This window comes from Labrus mixtus, chromosome 7 (genome assembly GCF_963584025.1).
Source record: "Labrus mixtus chromosome 7, fLabMix1.1, whole genome shotgun sequence".
NCBI lineage: Eukaryota > Metazoa > Chordata > Actinopteri > Labriformes > Labridae > Labrus > Labrus mixtus.
In genome coordinates this window covers 20,302,070-20,319,511 of record NC_083618.1, presented here as the reverse complement: position 1 = coordinate 20,319,511, position 17,442 = coordinate 20,302,070, and the positions used below count along the sequence as shown (strand labels likewise).

General features: G+C 39.8%; 2 protein-coding genes across 6 annotated transcripts in view; one reads left to right on the top strand and one right to left on the bottom strand.

Moving 5' to 3' along the window:
* ece1 (endothelin converting enzyme 1) overlaps positions 1 to 17,442 on the top strand; it is a 516,542-nt gene that overhangs the window by 147,738 nt on the left and 351,362 nt on the right. The window lies entirely within an intron of this gene.
* Positions 12,217 to 17,442, bottom strand: part of ephb2b (eph receptor B2b) — a 164,722-nt gene continuing 159,496 nt past the window's right edge. For all 4 annotated transcript variants that reach the window (XM_061041154.1, XM_061041156.1, XM_061041155.1 and 1 more), the window contains exon 16: positions 12,217 to 16,236. In XM_061041154.1, coding sequence (XP_060897137.1) covers positions 16,128 to 16,236 — 109 coding nt within the window. In that variant the 3' untranslated portion in view covers positions 12,217 to 16,127. The remainder of the gene's footprint in view (positions 16,237 to 17,442) is intronic.

Sequence of the window (17,442 nt, the reverse complement as noted above, 5' to 3'; positions counted from 1 at the left end):
CTAAATATTTCAAATGTGTATGATCTAAAAGAGACATTTCAGAGGAAACTGATTACCAAAGTAAAACCTGTCAGTGAGAATCGATTAAATCAAACGTGTGCCATTTTGTTGATTCATTTTCAGCTTCTCCACCTAACTACCGTTCCCATAAAGCGTCTGGGATCAGCAGTCTGTCATTTTATATTCCTGCAGCTGATTTCACTCACATCCATCCACCGAAGCTTGAGTAATCACTGAAATATGCTGCTGCAGTGATTGGAGGGAATACAAAAACCTGTTGACTCGAAGCTCACATTTAAACAAAAAAATGCTCTGCAGTATGAAAGAAAAAAAAATGGTCTGCTTTTATTGTTTCCTTTTTGCAATGTTTAAAGGTCTTTACATTGTATTCATTAGAATATCTTTGAATGTGAATTATCCTGGACCTTTGCTTGAATACTTAACTGCAAGTGTTTTTATGTTCATGCCTAATGCTGCAAGATCGTCAATATTTTCATTTGAGGACTGTCGTTTCCAACTCACATCAAGAATTGTTCCAAAGCAGGATTAAGAGTATTCACTGTGTTGACACAAAGAAAAGAAGAAAAAGAAGGTTTGTACACCGGCCAGACAGGAAACAAGCAAACACAGAAGGGAGAGTCAGAATGTATGCTAATAAAACAAGCACAAATCAGAAACCCAGGAACAGTATCATGAGTTAAACTGGTTTGGATGCTTTACATGAAGACAACAACGAGCTGACATAGAGGATCAGAATCACAGACTCATAACTGAAGGTGAGCCAATATGATGTAGAGAATACCGACCAAGACAGAGCAGATAATCGCAAAGGTTGGAAACACACAAGTACAGGGACCATGTCTCCCAAATGTTGCCTCTCTTGACTGCAGGAATACAAACTTCACAAACCTTCTTCATCTGATATAAACACATAAAGACCGTCGTCTCTTTAGTGCATTTTTACTGTTTTATTAAATGCAAAAAGGCGCTCCTCCTCAGTAATTTATATAAGTGTTTAACCCTCAACCAAAAAAAGATGTCAATAGTAATTCATCACAACACACCAAAGCCACTTTTTTACTGCCGCCGATGTTTCGAGCAAAACCCTTCTTGGCTTCAAGCAGACAAACTCTTTTACTATTTTTTATTTTGAGGTGTTTGAGTTATTGTTTGTTCAATACTGACTGCGTCATAATTGTATCAGGATATAACTGTCTTTTAATTCTAACCAATCCCTTGATCAGTCCTGTGTTTTAAATTATTTGTTTTTATCAATCTAATAATACTTTAAATACATCTCTGTGGAGTACTAGAGGGATTTATTTCTGTTTTGCTTTACAAAGCATCCCTTTTTTTTGGAGTCAGGGCTGCATAAAGAATTGACTTGGATTTAAATCATAAAAGCATTGGGATGATGACAGGATGTAACACTTTATACCTGCCACTAGATGGCGTTTTAGATCTATTCTTTATAAATCGTTGACCCATTTCAGATTGTATTTGACTGCACAAACATCAATAGTAGCAAAAAATACTTTATTGACCATATATCTGACGTGTTTAAACACAAGCATTTTTCAGAGTCTGCGTTTTTTGTCAAATTATATAAATTATAGGCTTCACAGAAAATTAAGTACAACATGCGGTGCCATTTATATCAGACTAATGCCTCCCTCTCTATCTTAAAGTGTTTACCTCTCACTGCTCCTCTTACACTTTGCACCCTCCTGCTGCTGCAGTAAGACACGGAGCTCAGCCTGAAACACACTGAGCGTTTCATTGCATGGAGGAAAGTTATCCCCTTTGGTTCTGCCCGACACGATGTGGCATCTGTGGGTTGTGTAACTCAAGTGGAAGGGAATTAAGAAGAAAAAAAAAAGGAGAAGGTTCAGGGACTCTAAAAGCAGTCACACAGAGTTCACATGCCTCTCTGTGAAACAGTGAAAATGTCAAACCTGCACTTTGATGTTTGTGCAGACGGATACGTTTGACGACAACACAGTTGTTATTTTCTGGAAAATCTACATGTGTGTCACAAATGGTTGCAACCCACAAATGTCACCCTGTCACTGCAGGTTTTGGAGACAGTTTGTTTATGCACCTATAATGACAGGAAGTGTGCCTTTGCAAATGAAAATTCATGTGTTGACCTTTTTCATGGCGTTTTTGCAACTGACCATACTGCAGTAGTCACTTCCCTCTGATGTCATGCTGCAGGCTATGACACTGAAATGCTGTAACTTGGAGGACATCAGGTACAGTAGCCCTGCAGACATGCATCAATACATTTTATTTGACTCTTGTTTTCCCATGATAAGAGGAACATTTCAGTTGTTTTCCCGAGATCGCAACTTATCTCATTATTTTGAGAAAGCTTTTTTTGTCTTGTGATAATGGTTTAATTTCAGCTGTTTTCTCAAGATCTCCAGAAATTCACTCGTTATCACAGGAAAGTCAGCGTCCTTATCCTGAGACCATCTTCTGTAAATTAGCTGAGCTCTCAAGACAACAACCAAAATGTACTCATTGTTATTTTTCTTGCCTGCACATGTAAATTAATTCTACAATTCATTTAGCAGACGCTTTTATCCAAAGCAACAAACATCTGAGAGTATAGGAACAACATTCATATTATTAATAAGAACAGACAATTAAACAATGACATAAATGACCTCTTTCACTTTAACTGAAGTAACAAACTAGTTATACTAAAGCTGACCATAAGAGGGCGCCCTTTACACAACAATTGATTAATGACTGCTTAAATACATCCACCACCCTGTGTGTGTGTGTGTGTGTGTGTGTGTGTGTGTGTGTGTGTGTGTGTGTGTGTGTGTGTGTGTGTGTGTGTTCTTGAGGTAGTTCATAGGCCGCAAATACTTAGAGCACCACTGTTATGTGCCTTGTGGCTTGTGCAAACCCCTTCTGTGCTGAAAACAGCATACTCATGAGTTCTTTAGTAGGACGTGGGGATTTGTGCGTCAGACTGAAAGACGACACGTACCTAGTTGAATAAAATGCTATCTGTTGAGACTTTGAGCTCCCAAAAACTAATATCTAAAGGTATTTATGACATAATTAGAAAACTAAAGTCACAGGTAACGTAGCATCAAACCAAGTCTTAATTGACAGTACCTTCAGCTAGCTGAAATCATTAGTCATGTATTCCTCTCCTCTTTCTTATCTTGTCAAGTTTTTAAACTGTAATGAGAGCTAAAGGCAGTCTAATGCTAACATCAACTGTTAGCTCTTTGGTAGGAAGTTACAAAACAACTAATTTCTAAACTCATTAGAGAATCTAACACACAGCAACCAAGTGAGCATTTAACTATTCTTAGTTAACACCTTGAGCTAGCAAATGTCTTTGGCTCAGAGTTTGATCTTTTCCTGTCCCCTAACTTTGAAGTCAGCTAGGAGTTAGTTAAATGCTGCCAATTGTTGTCTAAAGTTAGCAAGTTGGTTATAAAATATGTTGCTGTAATTTAGAAATGTCACACAAGAGGGAGTGATGTTGTTCTAGATATCAGCACTCAACCTGCTGCCTCGTGTCTACAACCTTATCGCAGCAATGCCGATAATCAGTACAACACTCGCTCTTGTGTCATATTCCTTTAATATAATATTGTGCTTAAATGTAGCCGGATATCCCTGTGGTTCTTCACTATCTATTGTATTTTTACTTCAGGAGCAATGGCGAAGCAACATGTTGATATTTCTTATAATTCTTAGCTAACATTACCATTAGCATTTGAGCTTGCCACCTCAAAGCAACAATACATAACTTTTCCATCTTGAAAAATGGATCTAATTATTACTCTAGTTATACAGGCAGAATCGTGTTTCTCCCATGTGCACATATAGCACTCTGCAAGTTTGGTAGTGGATCTCTCATGTGTCATGGTTGAGGCTGAGAAACGGAAAAGGGGGGTGATGGGTGAAGCTAAAAAGAGCAAAAAAAGAGAGTGACCAAGCAAGAAGATGATGCCTATTAGTGCATGTACTGTACATCCATCTTTGCAGAAATGATTCCTACATATTCCTACATCCTGTTGCTTTAAGAATGAAATTAGTGGAAAATGGCTGTCGTGTAAAAAATGGTAAATTAACGTGTCAAATGAATAATCTCCTCCTACAGTTCAACACCGAGAAACCAGGACACCTTCTCCTGGAAGTTTTTGAGCAAATAACTTGGCAAAGTCTTATCATTAGCGCCCAGCACAAAGCCGCTTGCCGTCCTTGAATGAAGCCTTCTGTTTAAACGTTTCTTGGAGGCCTTCTGCCAATCCAAAACAGTGTGTATCAAACATGGTTTTTCTTTACAACCAAGGTCCCTGCGACGTCAGTTCAGTCTTATTTACTGTACCTGCTGGCCTGTATTAAGCAGGGCCTGAGTCCAGTTAGAGTTGGATGTAATTCAGCGTACGTAGAGCACATATGTCCAGATTTCTTGGATGCATGAATTCATCAATCCAGGCAAACGGTCTTTTAGCAGTCTGTGCTGCATTAGCCACTGTCTCGTAACTCTCCGAAAACCGGGCTCCTGGGGTCCAACTCTTGAGCTTCTTGCCAATTAAGGGCAGTAGTACGGTAAGCAGATCCGTCCCTCCTGCGCCAGGAGGAATCACTGTGTCTTATTTCATTCTGATTCCACTCTCCATCATGTTGCTGGAGCGGGACATGATGGGAATGGCTTGTGACAGTTCTGACCCATTTGGAGGTCTTTCTGCACAACATGAGCCGGTGAACTCTTCCCCTCCCACTCGCTCACTTTGGCCTAAATGTCCTCGGCGGCCACATACAGTTTTTCATCTCACGGCCAGCGTTATGGTACATTTGCAGCCACCTCAGGCTGCTTCTAAGACCGTCTGTTGTGAAAGTGGACATTTGCTGTAACCATTTAGGTATGATATAAATAATACAACTATATGTGTTAGTGTAGACTTCTCAGGTTTGTGTATTTGAGTATTTACTTTTCAGACAGCTGTCTACTTTTACTCAAAATATTTTAATGCAAAATATCCGTATTTCAACTTTAAAAAGACAGCTAGTTACTAAAGCTTTCATGCATTTTAAGGGAAATTATCTTCAAGATGATTACACACTGCCTTCCCATCATAAAGACAGATCTCAGCCTAAATTGATATGATACTAAAAAACGCAAAACATCTCACATAAATGGGCCTGAATTACACATACACAAACAGGACCCAAGAACATGCATTAATGGAGAGATCAGAGTGAAGACTGAGCCCTACAAACTGAGCCACCGCCATTCCTGATTTCTTTGTATCACTCAGCGCACACATGCAACGGATGAAACAAGAGGAGTGCATCATAAGGACATTCCCGCCATCCAACTGATTTGGACATTGGACTAAATTGAATACACATTATATTTAGATATTCATATATATTTTGTTTCAGTTGAGAGTGATTTGATCTTAATAGTCGCCATATGTGACATGAGGTTTTGGATTGCTGCGCACAGAAACAGCCGATAGAAATGACCTCCAGAGTCACTTTTATACTTCACCATTATACTGCAAGTACAACTCAAAGCCTGTATTTGAAACTTTAGCTGAAGTTATGTCATTAAATAAATTCTACTTTTACACAATTAATTTTTGTTATTATCCCCATGTCTACTTGAGTAAAAAAAAATGTATGAGTCGACTGTCTGTAACACAAAGCATTAGTTATATTGATCATGACGATGATGGTGACGACATTTAAGATGGTTTGGATGCTGATTAGGACTCTAAAGTACAGCTGTCAATGTTTTTTTTTTTGCCTTTGTGCACTTCCTGTCAGCACCTGTGTGTCCAATCAGACTGAAAGCTGTTTGTTTCCATTTCCTGTTGTTGTATTATTCTTTCTTGATCCTCGCTTGTTTTGTATTGACTCTCTGATATACGTCGCTTTGGATAAAAGCGTCTGCCAAGTGAATTGTAGAGTTGTCAACCAAATGGACACAGACATCAAAAATATGACTTTGAACACACAAAAATAAAAAATGTATCTGTTGGGGCCTTTCTATTAGAGTAGCCATTTGTAAAAGATATGATAAGTTGTTGTACTTGTTTTAATAACCAGCGATCAGTTCTTCATGATTAATCAGAAATAAAGTCGTCTTACAGAATTTTTTTTGCCAGAAATAAACGATTCCTGTTGGTTGGCATTCATATTTGTCGGCCTTTGTAACTGCTATCTAATTCATACCGGATCTCACGCAGCCGACCATTCAATCACTCAGCTTCTGGAAAAAGGGCTGCAGACCATCTGGACTCAGATCTATCGAGTAACTACTAATAAACATTTCCAAATGCTGACTTTCCGTTTTATTAGAAAGTGGGAAAGCCATAATCTTTGCGTTATTATCGAGCTGCTCATTTTGGGTTTGTTTGGTCCAGATGCTCTGCAGACATTTTTATTAAAGAAGCTGTAAAAGTGATGCATAATGAGCTGCTGGTTGACCACCAGCTATTCCCTCCTAGCAGGGCTGTGATGAAGTTACTAAAGTATTTCTAAATAGTCATTCCAACTTTTTTTATAAATGTTTAATTTTCTTTGAAGGATTACGTTGTTGTTCATTGATGATGGAAGGAAATTCGGAAGAGTCTTGGTCCTATAAAACACTTTTAGAAATCCAGTTGGAAACACTGAAGATATTTGATGTTTAGCTATAATTAAACACCATTCAATGACTGCTATAAAACGAAACAAATGAAGAAAGGAAATCATTATCTTGCTAAAAATGATATACTGATGACAACTTTCAAAGAAGATGACAGTATGTCTTTTTCCTTCAAAATGAGTATTTGCAGCTGCTGTAACCCCGTTTACCATCAATGTCTACTGTGCAGTGTTGAAGTCAAGACCACGCTACCCAAGATCGAGACATCCCAAGACCAGAGTGCTCTGAGCCCGAGACCAGACCACCAAGACCAAGGCAGGGCGAGACCGAGACAAGACCAAGACCATAAATATCACAGATAAATCATAGAAAATCATCATCTTGTGTGCAGCGGGCATCACTCACTTAGACCGTAACACCGGGAAGGTTTCTGCCTTAGCCGGGGGAAAATAATTAAACTACAAATTAATTGAAGTCATTTCTTGTTTTCTTTCTTCTAATCACAGTAATGACGTGGAACATTAACCTGTCAGTGGTGGTCTTGATTTAAAATCCAGAGTCTGGCCAGACCGAGACAAGACAGAGTAAAAATGCTACTACTGTGAAAAAGTCAATATAAGGCTTGTACAGTAAAAAGGCTTTAAATTCTGTAATTAGACAAAATAAATAAAAGCTTTTCCAGCAGTTGAAGGATATTTCTGTCCCCTGCCATTAAGAGAAGCATCATTAAACACAACAAAAACAGAGTTCATCCTCGTTAAACTTGTTTGTGGATCACAAACTTGAGGTTTCACTGCGCAGAACAGTTCATGACTGAGAGCAGCTGTCCATTGTTTCTTAGTTTTGCATGTGGTTGTTTTCTCGACTGTAGTTAAAGAGGTCGGTTTAGGAAGCACCAGGAGACTGACCTCCTGACTGCACAGATTAAACTTTAAACAGTCACAATTTGACACAAATTATTTTGTGTTTTTCAACCTTTTTTTAAAGCAACTTATCTATTACAAACAATTCATGCAGACATTAGCAGTACTCACCACTTCCTGGTTTTCTGCTTAACGGGGGGCGGAGTTAAAAAGCCAGGAGGGTCTGAGTGCCTGCTTTTGAGCTGCTGGAGTGAGCCATTCCCACGCAGGAGGGGGGAACAAATACAGACGAAAATAATGTTGGTATATGTCATTATTTAAGTGTATATCTTATTGATTCATGGATATGAATGTGTGTTAACGTAAATGGTCATATAATGTGTTTGATGGTTTTGTTGGAATGATATTTGATTTAGGTGAGTGTGGCCCCACCTCAGAGGTTTCGTCCACCTTATTTCCTGCAGCTGGGAGGCTACATAAAGCAGCCGCAGTTCCTTTTTGGTTTGCTCACGTCTCTTTCTGCAAAAAACACCTGAATCCATCACCACAGTTTTACAATGTTTCTATTTGTTAATAATCATCAGAAGTAAAGTGGGTCATAGTGATACGGACAGTCAAAGTCCTGTGTCAGTCTTAACCTTCTTCTTATATCAAATAACAAGCTTTGGGTTCTACCTGGCAAGAAGTTTGTGCCATTGATGACAATAACTAATCAGACCTTTTTCGTTTTTTGTACCCAGCTGTAAACATCTTAATTTATGCTGTAAAAACAGCTTTTTTGCCAGTCATGTTTATGTGACTTCCGGTGTTCCTGCAACCAGCCTCAAGCGGACACTCGCAAACTGCAGGATTTTGCACTTCCACATTGGCTTCATTTTTTAAGACTGGAGGTTGCAGCTTGGAGCAGACTTAGAAAAGAGGAATACTGGCACCTTCACAAATCCCTCTTAGTCCCTCTCATCCATCACTTTAACCCCATCAAGTCCTTCTGCCTGACTACAACAGAAACAGACTTTTTTTTAGACTTGTACCTAAATGAAAGTACAAGTTTGGGTTCTACCTGCTAGCAGCAAAAGTAAACTTCCTTGAGAAGTTGCTACTGGTTGACATGTAAGCAGTCACATAACACTCTGTAATCTCCCTCACACTCTTTTCTTTGTCAAGTTGTACTTTATGACTCTCAGGCCTCAGCTACCGGTCTGTTCCCATGCTCAGCCGTGCTGGGCCCCGAGTCATCAAGGTGTAAGAAGGTACGGGTGGTCAAGACTGGAACTAGATCTAGAAAGGCTTTGGCATGCCTGCAGGGTTCCCCCTCTCCTCTCCGATGAACTCCTGAACCCCTCCTCTCCGGCTCATGGGGTAAACCTTTTAACACACGCGCCGTTCTCCACCGGGTCAGGCCCGGGTCTCCAGCCTTTCACACATCAGCCGCTAATGAGGTTTCAAAATCTCAGAGCAAGGTGAAGGCAGTCTGACCTCCACTCAAGAAACCGAGCTGCTGAGAGACGGCAGCGCTGTTGGTCAAATCAGTTCTGACATAAAACCACAGAACAATGCAGCAGCAGAAGTCTGGCTCGGAGGAAACACTGAGAGAAGTGAGGCTCAGTTTGACCTAAAAAAGGATCCACGCTGCTTTTTGGTGAGTCTAATATGATGCAGATTGTCTGTTTGTGAATAAGGATACAATCTGTGAATGCAATTAATTAAATGATTTACTTATTATATTTTTAATCTGTTCTAGTTTTAGCATTGCTGGATTGTAAATGGGCAAAAAAAATCAACCTCTGTCCTTTTCGCTGTGGATTTAAAAAAATCTGTGCAGCCTCTTTTGGTATTTTTCAAACGTTGTAGATTTACAGAGCTATTAAAATTTGTTGCTTTGGTTTATTTTTAGAAAACTTTTGTCTTTGCACGAGCCAAATAATGGAAGTTTAACTGCCTAAACATGTTTTCTAGTCAACACCTCTTCATTGAGACCGAATATTTAAGTGATAATAATTCTTGAATGTATCTGACCTTACACGTATGAACTCAAATCTAACGAAGTGTATTTATTAGATTTCTAGTCAAAAAAAAAATACTTACTCTTATTTGAATCCACACTCACCTGACAAACCCAGATAATAATCTTACTTAAAGAACAAAAACACAAAAACAAGGCCTGAATAGCTTATAATAAGTAAATAAAAAATCTGACAATAGGTCGAGATATTTTTATTGTTGAGTTGCTTGAAATGAGACATACTATCTAAATTAGTAAGATCATCTTATTTCACGAAACTCCACAATAAAATTAGCTTAACCTATTGGCAGATTTGTTTTTGTTCTTACTAACAGTTCAGTCCTCATTTAATGCTTTTTGACACTTGAACAACGATTTTATCCAACAGGTCTTGTCAGGTGAATGTGTCTTATAATAAGTGTAATTAAATATTTTTGACAAAATATTAAGACATAGCACTTGCTTTTGAAATGAGGCTTTATTACAGCTTTAAATGGGTAGGGTACCTCATACCCCTGAAATTAAATATGTAGGCCTTACCCTTTCTGTCTCTATTTACTATCATTTAGACTTAAAACAGTGAAATATGTGATGAATCTGAAGTACAGGTAGCTCTAAGGTTACAGAAACAGGCTACAAAATTCAAATATACTCTTAAACAGAGAGGTCGGCTTGATGTTACATTAGCCTGTTTAGCTCTGCCACAGCAGCTAGCTTTAGCATCAATGTAGCTCACTTTTTATTTAACTACACTCGACCAGGTGTCAGATTCTTAAATGAAATTACTTTAACCAGGATGGCAGCTCATTGAATTTGTATTTCAAAGATAAAACCAGGGAAAATAAGCATGTTGGGAGATGAGCTTTAGATTAAAGCTAAACGGCAGCTAGCTTAAAGTTGATGCAGTTTTCTCAGAGGCACACGGTGCAGTAATCTTCCTGCCACAGTTAATTATAGTCCACAAATTACTCAGCCAAATAGAGGTTAAAAAATTAAGAATTTAGGAATACTTTTTAACATTAAATATACATATTCATGACGTAACATTCACGTAAAAGCTTTGGCATCACAGTCAGAGAGTAAATAAACCAAATATGAAGACTTTTCCATAACAAAGTAAAATTTAGGATAAGATCTGATGTATGTCTCATCTATGTCTCCTAGACAAAAAACGAGGACTAAGACCAAAAGGAGATTTCTGTCAGATTCTCATTCTCATTTGTCTTACAGACAATCCTGAGATATAAAACGGTTGGTGTCACTGTGAGTCCTGCGTGAGGTCTCTAATATTTCTTACAGTTATTTAATTCCAAGATTCAACCCAAAAATGAGACTCCAGCAAGCTCTCAAATGTCTCTTAAAATTGAGGTTTAGTCTACAGTCCAAGATCTCTGAATTGTCTTACATTTGTCACATTTAAAGATCTCAACTGAGAAAAAGATGAGAATACTGTAAGTGAGAGGAGTTTAAGTTCTTAAAATCATCTAATAGTCCATGTTCTTCAAAGCTTTAAGCTTGTCTCGTTCATAGATCTGAGCGTGTGACATCTGAAATTAGAATCAGTTTGATCTCAACAATAGAAAACACCTCGGCTTTAATTTTATGATATAACAGCCTACTAACATAACATCCCAACAATTACCACATGCATAGGCTACTCTTCTACAAGTCTTTAAAAGGAAAATCTAATATATTATCTAGTTTAATGAAACAAACTCAAAACCGATATAGTTTAGGTTGCTTGTAACATAATGAGGAAAGTTTTGGTCACATGGCTTTCACTTAAAACCATACAGAATAACATTTGTTCAATAATGATTATTTTAAACTCAAACATTAAAAATAAAAACATCAACACCTACATCTTTTTCTTAAAATATAAAAAGACAAAATTGTTGCTGTAAACAACAAAACCATGAAACCACACCTCACAGCTTTATAACAGATCTTATTTTTTATTGAGGAGAGTCAAGTTGGGCTTTCCATTTTTAGAAAATAAACCAATGACAATATTACAAATAATGAAATTGTTACATCATTCACAGGGTTACAGTCAATATACATTTATACAGAATTACAGGATCTCCCACATCAGTCACAGTGGTCTGAACCGGCACTGCTCTGTAACGTGGGCTTTAAAGGAGGGGGGGGGGGGGGGGGGGGGGGGAACACTTGAAGAGTCCCCGTCTGTAATTTAGCCAACAGCCAGAGTGGTAGTGGGAGACGACGGAGGGGGGCTTCAGGGGGTAACAGAGGGGAACACTGGGTCATTTAGGGGAATTCAGTGGTACGAAAGTTTGTCCAACAGACGGAGAGACACAGGTTTGTTTTAAGCAGCAGCAGCCAGCATTTGTCCATCATCAGCCTCTGCCTGCTGCAGCATTCACCGGCTCTCTCTGCACCTGGAAAAAAAAAAAAAAAAGCCCCTCCAACATGCTACATTTGACCACCACAGCAGTAGAGGGCGCTCTGTCACTGCGGACTGTGCCTCACTTAAACAGGAGCCATTTTCTGTCTTCCACATCAGGAGGCAGACCTCTCGCTCTGCCCATGCTGTGGCTGGGCGGCGTTCAAACGCAGCCCGGTGGGTACACGCTGGCACGGCTTGTGTTTATGCACACTCTCATGTAACAGTAACACTGAGACTTAACCGTTTTCCTCTGTCCTTCAAAAGTTGGCACACGGTGAGGGCAGGGCTGAGAGTGTGTGTGTGTGTATTCCCTGTTTCACTGATGTAAGAGGAGAAAGTACAGAGTGTTTTGCTTAAAGATGGAGTACTCAAATGTTGTGTGAAACCAATAGGACTGTCACAAACCGCAATGCATCTACTACAATTTCCAGAGGAAAGCTGTAAAAAAGTTATTTTACTTAAGAGGCTGGAGTGTGTGGGTGGCATATTTTTGGTGCCGTAAAACTTCCCATTAAAACTGCATCTGAAAAAAAGTTAAATAATACTTCTTCTCTCTGGGAAATGAACGAAGTTGCTCTAGAAGGGGAGGCGACATAAAAGGGCAAAAAATTACTTTCTATAAATACTAATCTTGAGTCCCAGAAATACAATATTCATATACTGTACAGTATGTCCAACTGCACCAATGTCCCGTGGAAACCATTGACAGTGGTCATGGGAATTTTGCTTAAATGAAACATTTGAGACTAATTTCAGAGAGTTTATAAAGGAATAATCGCAGTGTATCTTTTTGAAATACGCCCAAATTAAAAACTGGATTCAGATGAAGTGTGAACTTAATACTATACATTTTTTATAGTAAAATGTTGGACAACGGGGCTCTGTTTGGTGTGAAGAAAGCAGCCAGTCTCCTGTTAGAAAGTGATCCAGAACCACTTGAGACACTCGACATAAGTGCGTCAATTTCTCCTCCTGATGTAACTGCTCAGCTTGAACTTCAACAATACACCCTCTTTCTCTTTCTGTGCCGAGAAAATCAGGAGATAAATAAATACTTCATGCGGTGCTTCAAACCCTTTTCAAACTCCTTCAGATGAAATTTAAAAAAAACCAACAAACTAACACTGTCTGAGAGCACGGACTGGATGCAGCATTGACTGAACTTCTGCAGGATTTTATGTCCAACAGTGTCTGCCCACCCAGTTTGAGGTACTTCCTTGTATCTGAGTTCAAGGATAATTGCTCGATTAATAACTCAAACTCTTGGCAGCGTGCGTGGACAAGCGTCTGAACGAGCTTTAATGGGGCTGGAGCAGAAACTCACAATCCCTGTGTATACTTGAGATTAATTTCTTTAAGTGTTTTTCCTGACGAAGGAGTATTCCCAGCGCCGTGACGAGAGGTACAGCCTCGGCCTCGCATAAGACATAAAACTGATGAGCTGTTAAGTATTAAGAAATGGAAAAGGGAAGACAGTGTTGAGCTTAGTTGAAAAAAGCAAACTGCATGTTGGCATCAGTGGCATTTAGGTCACAGAGTCACTCCTCGTTCGTCTCTCAGCTATGACTAACAGCTCATGATTCTCCTCCTCCAGCCTCATATGTTACAAAAATTCTTTCTGATGTGTCAGTGCAGATGAAAATAACCGAGGAGGGGATTATGGAGCAGAAAAAGAAGAGAAAAATCTCTCCATCTCTGGCTTTGAATTCTCTGGACAGCCAGGGATAATAAAAAGTAGGATGACAAGACTGCAGTAACTGAGGTTTCTCACTTTCTTTCTTTCTCTTTTTTTTTTTTTTTTTTTAACCAGGGTTTTTTGGTGCTGAAGCCACAAAAAACTCTGAGGATTTGGTTCAAAAAATGGAAGCATTGTCCGGTCTGCAGGAGTCTTTTTAAAGACGAGACAACACACAACTGCTGCACTGATGAATGTCAGCTCGCCCGCTGCTGCAGATGCTTTGAAACTCGCCGAGACGGAGCGAGACAACTGCAGAAGTCCGACAGTGGTGAGATCAGTGAGAGCGGCGGACAGGTGGTGGGCAGGCGTGTGTGTGTGTGTGTGTGTGTGTTTGTGATCAAGGGGAGTGAGAGGGGAATCAGCGCCCCGGACAGAGCGGCTGTGATCGGGGTGCAGCCGCCCCGCTGTGACCGGACGCTTCTTACCGATGGCTCACAGCTGGACGTCCGTGTCTGCCTGTCAGGTCGGGGAGCTCTGCGCCGCTGGTATCAGTTAATGGCTGTGTACATAAACCCACCATCTCCAGGGAATCACTGAAATGCTACAAACTCCATGTTTCCCACCACAACCATTACACCAGGATACCAACGATGACACAATGATGGACAGCTCCTGGTCATAGACACACAGACAGAACAATGCATATACCGTCTGCAAAATGAAAAACAAAGCCTGCTCGGTTTATCTACATGGTTGAGGGCACCAACATGTATCATGTTTTAAAAAATAAACTTCTAAGCGTTGATGGAAGATCCAGAGTGTTTTTTTTTTTTTTTTGGAGTCAAACAGTAGACTCAGTGCAGGAAAATAAAAGTGGTAACAATAACATTTCAATAACATCCATACAGACATTGCAAAAATATAACACATAGCATTCTTGTTTTCCTTGAACAAATGCCTGATTGTAAAGTCTATTCATGACGGCGTGTTTGTGTGAGTGTGTGTGTGGTATCAAAACTTTAATACTTTCAACATAAAATCTCCAAAAGGAAAAAAAATAAAAACTGGAAGAAGAAGAAGAAAGGGTGAATATAATGCAGCCACATTATACTCTGTAAAGTGTGTCAAACTCAAGCTCTCACCAAACAGAGTTGCAGTAAATTGCAGCAAATCAAAGCACTGTGAAATTAAGCACTCACTCAGCATGCTATCAAACACGCGTCCCGACGCATCGGGAGCCGCTGCCGCTCTCCGTGCGAGCGTGTGCACAGGAGATGAAGGAGGATGAGGACGCGCTGTATGAACGCGATGTAAACAGTAGAACCTGTTTCTTTTGGTGTGACTCTACGTAGGAGGTTGTTGTTTTATTTGTAGTTTCACAGAGTAAGGGAAGAAAACTGAAGGTACCAACAGTGTGATCCTCCCTGTAGTCACTTCTTCTCCTGATTGAATCTTTTTCTTTTTTGTTTTCTGTTTTGAGTCTTTGCGTTTTATGGCAGGTCAGGTGCGTTTGATATGTACAGTACAGGATCATGATCGGGGGTTGCAAAAAAAAAAAACAGAGATTTTCTATTAGGCAAGATGTGAGCGTGTAAAGGTCAAAATAAAAACAAACTCGTCGTTTCGATCGCAGTGAGAGGAAGCATGGTGAGACGGAATCTTCATCACAGAAATTCACACAATATAGAAAATTACTTGCAATGATGAAAAACTTTTTTTCTTTCTCTTTTTCTGGATTTCACCGTGTGAATTGTCACTTTGAATGATTTTTGACATCAGTCCATGTCAAAAGAAATAGTCCATTGAATGGTTTTTAATTTATTTTCTCTCCTGGGGGGAACAGATTGGAGTGCACGTAGGGTCCATCGGCCTCTTCAACACTCGCTGCTGTTTCCTCCGGACGTCCAAAATTAGACCTGGCAAAATTATACCGAGACGATATCCACATTGCGTCGAGGATGGCCTTCACTTCCTTGTTTCTGTATTTTTTTTGCCCTTTTAAAGGGTAGCTTTCCTACTCAGTCCGTCTAGTTTACAACCTTATAATCATCTATAAATTTAGATAAACTCCTCGCCTTTTACTCAGTTTTTCGTTTTTTTTATGTCTTTAGAAAATTCTTTACAAAATTATCAGAACAAACAAACCAAAAAAAGAAAAAAATGAAAATGAAAGTCCAACATCAAATGAAAAACTGGTGGAAGATTGAAGAATGTGTTGCTGGTCACTTCTAACCTCCCGTGTTTCTAGCTCCAGAGGTGGGTCCGGCTGTGGGGACCCCGCTTTATGGACTTCCGCTTCCACGACTCCCCACAGCTGATCCCGAGGATGGAGGGAGAGTCAGGGTGGAGGGATAAGAGGAGGAGGAGGAGAGAGGGAGCGGGGGGGGATGACTGGTAGTCTGGAGGGAAGACCAGACACACTGTAACTGCCAAAAAAAAAAAAACATCCACTCCATCCTCCGCAACCCAGAGCCCTGCATCCCCAACAGCCTTTTCTTTTTTCTTTTTTATAATCTCCCCCCTCTGCTGTGCTCGGAGGGTCAGACCTCCACAGACGTGATCTGGTTCATCTGTGCCCGCATCATCTGGACGCTGTTCAGGATCTTCTTTTGATGACCCGCTAACGTCACTCCCACCCTCAGGATGTCACTGCGGGGAGAGGGAAGCAGATGTCATGCCAACGTTAGAACATCAATCGTCTTATTTTAGAACAAGTTTACAACATAAACATCAGAATCCCATATGGAAGCAGAAGAAGATGATTGGCAGGAAACAGCGATGGTAGATGTAAACTGATGATGGCATTAAACTGATTGAATTTTATATACTGTATTAATCCCAGACTGAAATTCTGGTTCAACACTCTGAGACTTGCTTCTCACACAAACAGAACCTGTGGACATGCATTAGTGGAGAGATGTCAGAGTGGGGCTGCTACACACTGCAACGCAGGGAGCTGCTGGAGGTTCGATGCCTTGCTCAAGGGTACATTGGCAGGACACGGGAAATGCCCTGGCACCTCTCCAGCTACCAGACCAACTTCCATATTATTGACCGCATCGGGACTTGAACCGGCAACCCTCGGGTTCCAAACCCCACCCCTTCAGACTGAGCTTCTGCCACCCCCGACTACAGACGTGAAACATCGTCATTTAACCAATAAAAAGTTGCGTTCACAAAACTCTGTGAGTCTTGAAAGCTTTTATAATCACAGAGAATTTTTGAATATCTCTTGAATGTCTTTATCTACGACTTGTTTTACTGATGTTGCTTCACTCCAATTCAAATCTGTTTTAAAGACTTTTTTAAAGACTTTTTTCAGACACAATCAAAGAAAGATGTACACAACCTTTGCAGCACATATCGTCGGTGTTTTCTAAATATCATGAGGGACTCAGAGGCTTTCATTCCCATTATGACGATGATTTTAAATTATAACCTGGAGAAGACATCTGGCTTATAGCGTTGTGATTGATTAAAAACTATTTGTGACATTTGAGCATGTGTGCATGTTGGCATATCTTCTTCCTCAGCTTTGCTGTTTTTGTACTGCCCTGCTCCCACATGACGCGTACATAACTACCTCCTTTATCTTTAGCTTCTATTGTCCCAAGTTTAAAAATGTTTTTACTTAACCTGCAAGTCACATGATAATCAATGTTTGCCCACGCTAACCATTCCCTGTATTTTTAATCTTGAAGCTAAATTTTACTTGAACTTGCTTTTCCACATCTTCTTCTTCTTCTCTCTTTCAGTCACAATTTGTCATTTTGCTTGTTATACGCTGCTGTAAATATCATGATTCGTCACATCAACAAGTGAATCCAAGATGATTAAAAATCATAAAACAACGAC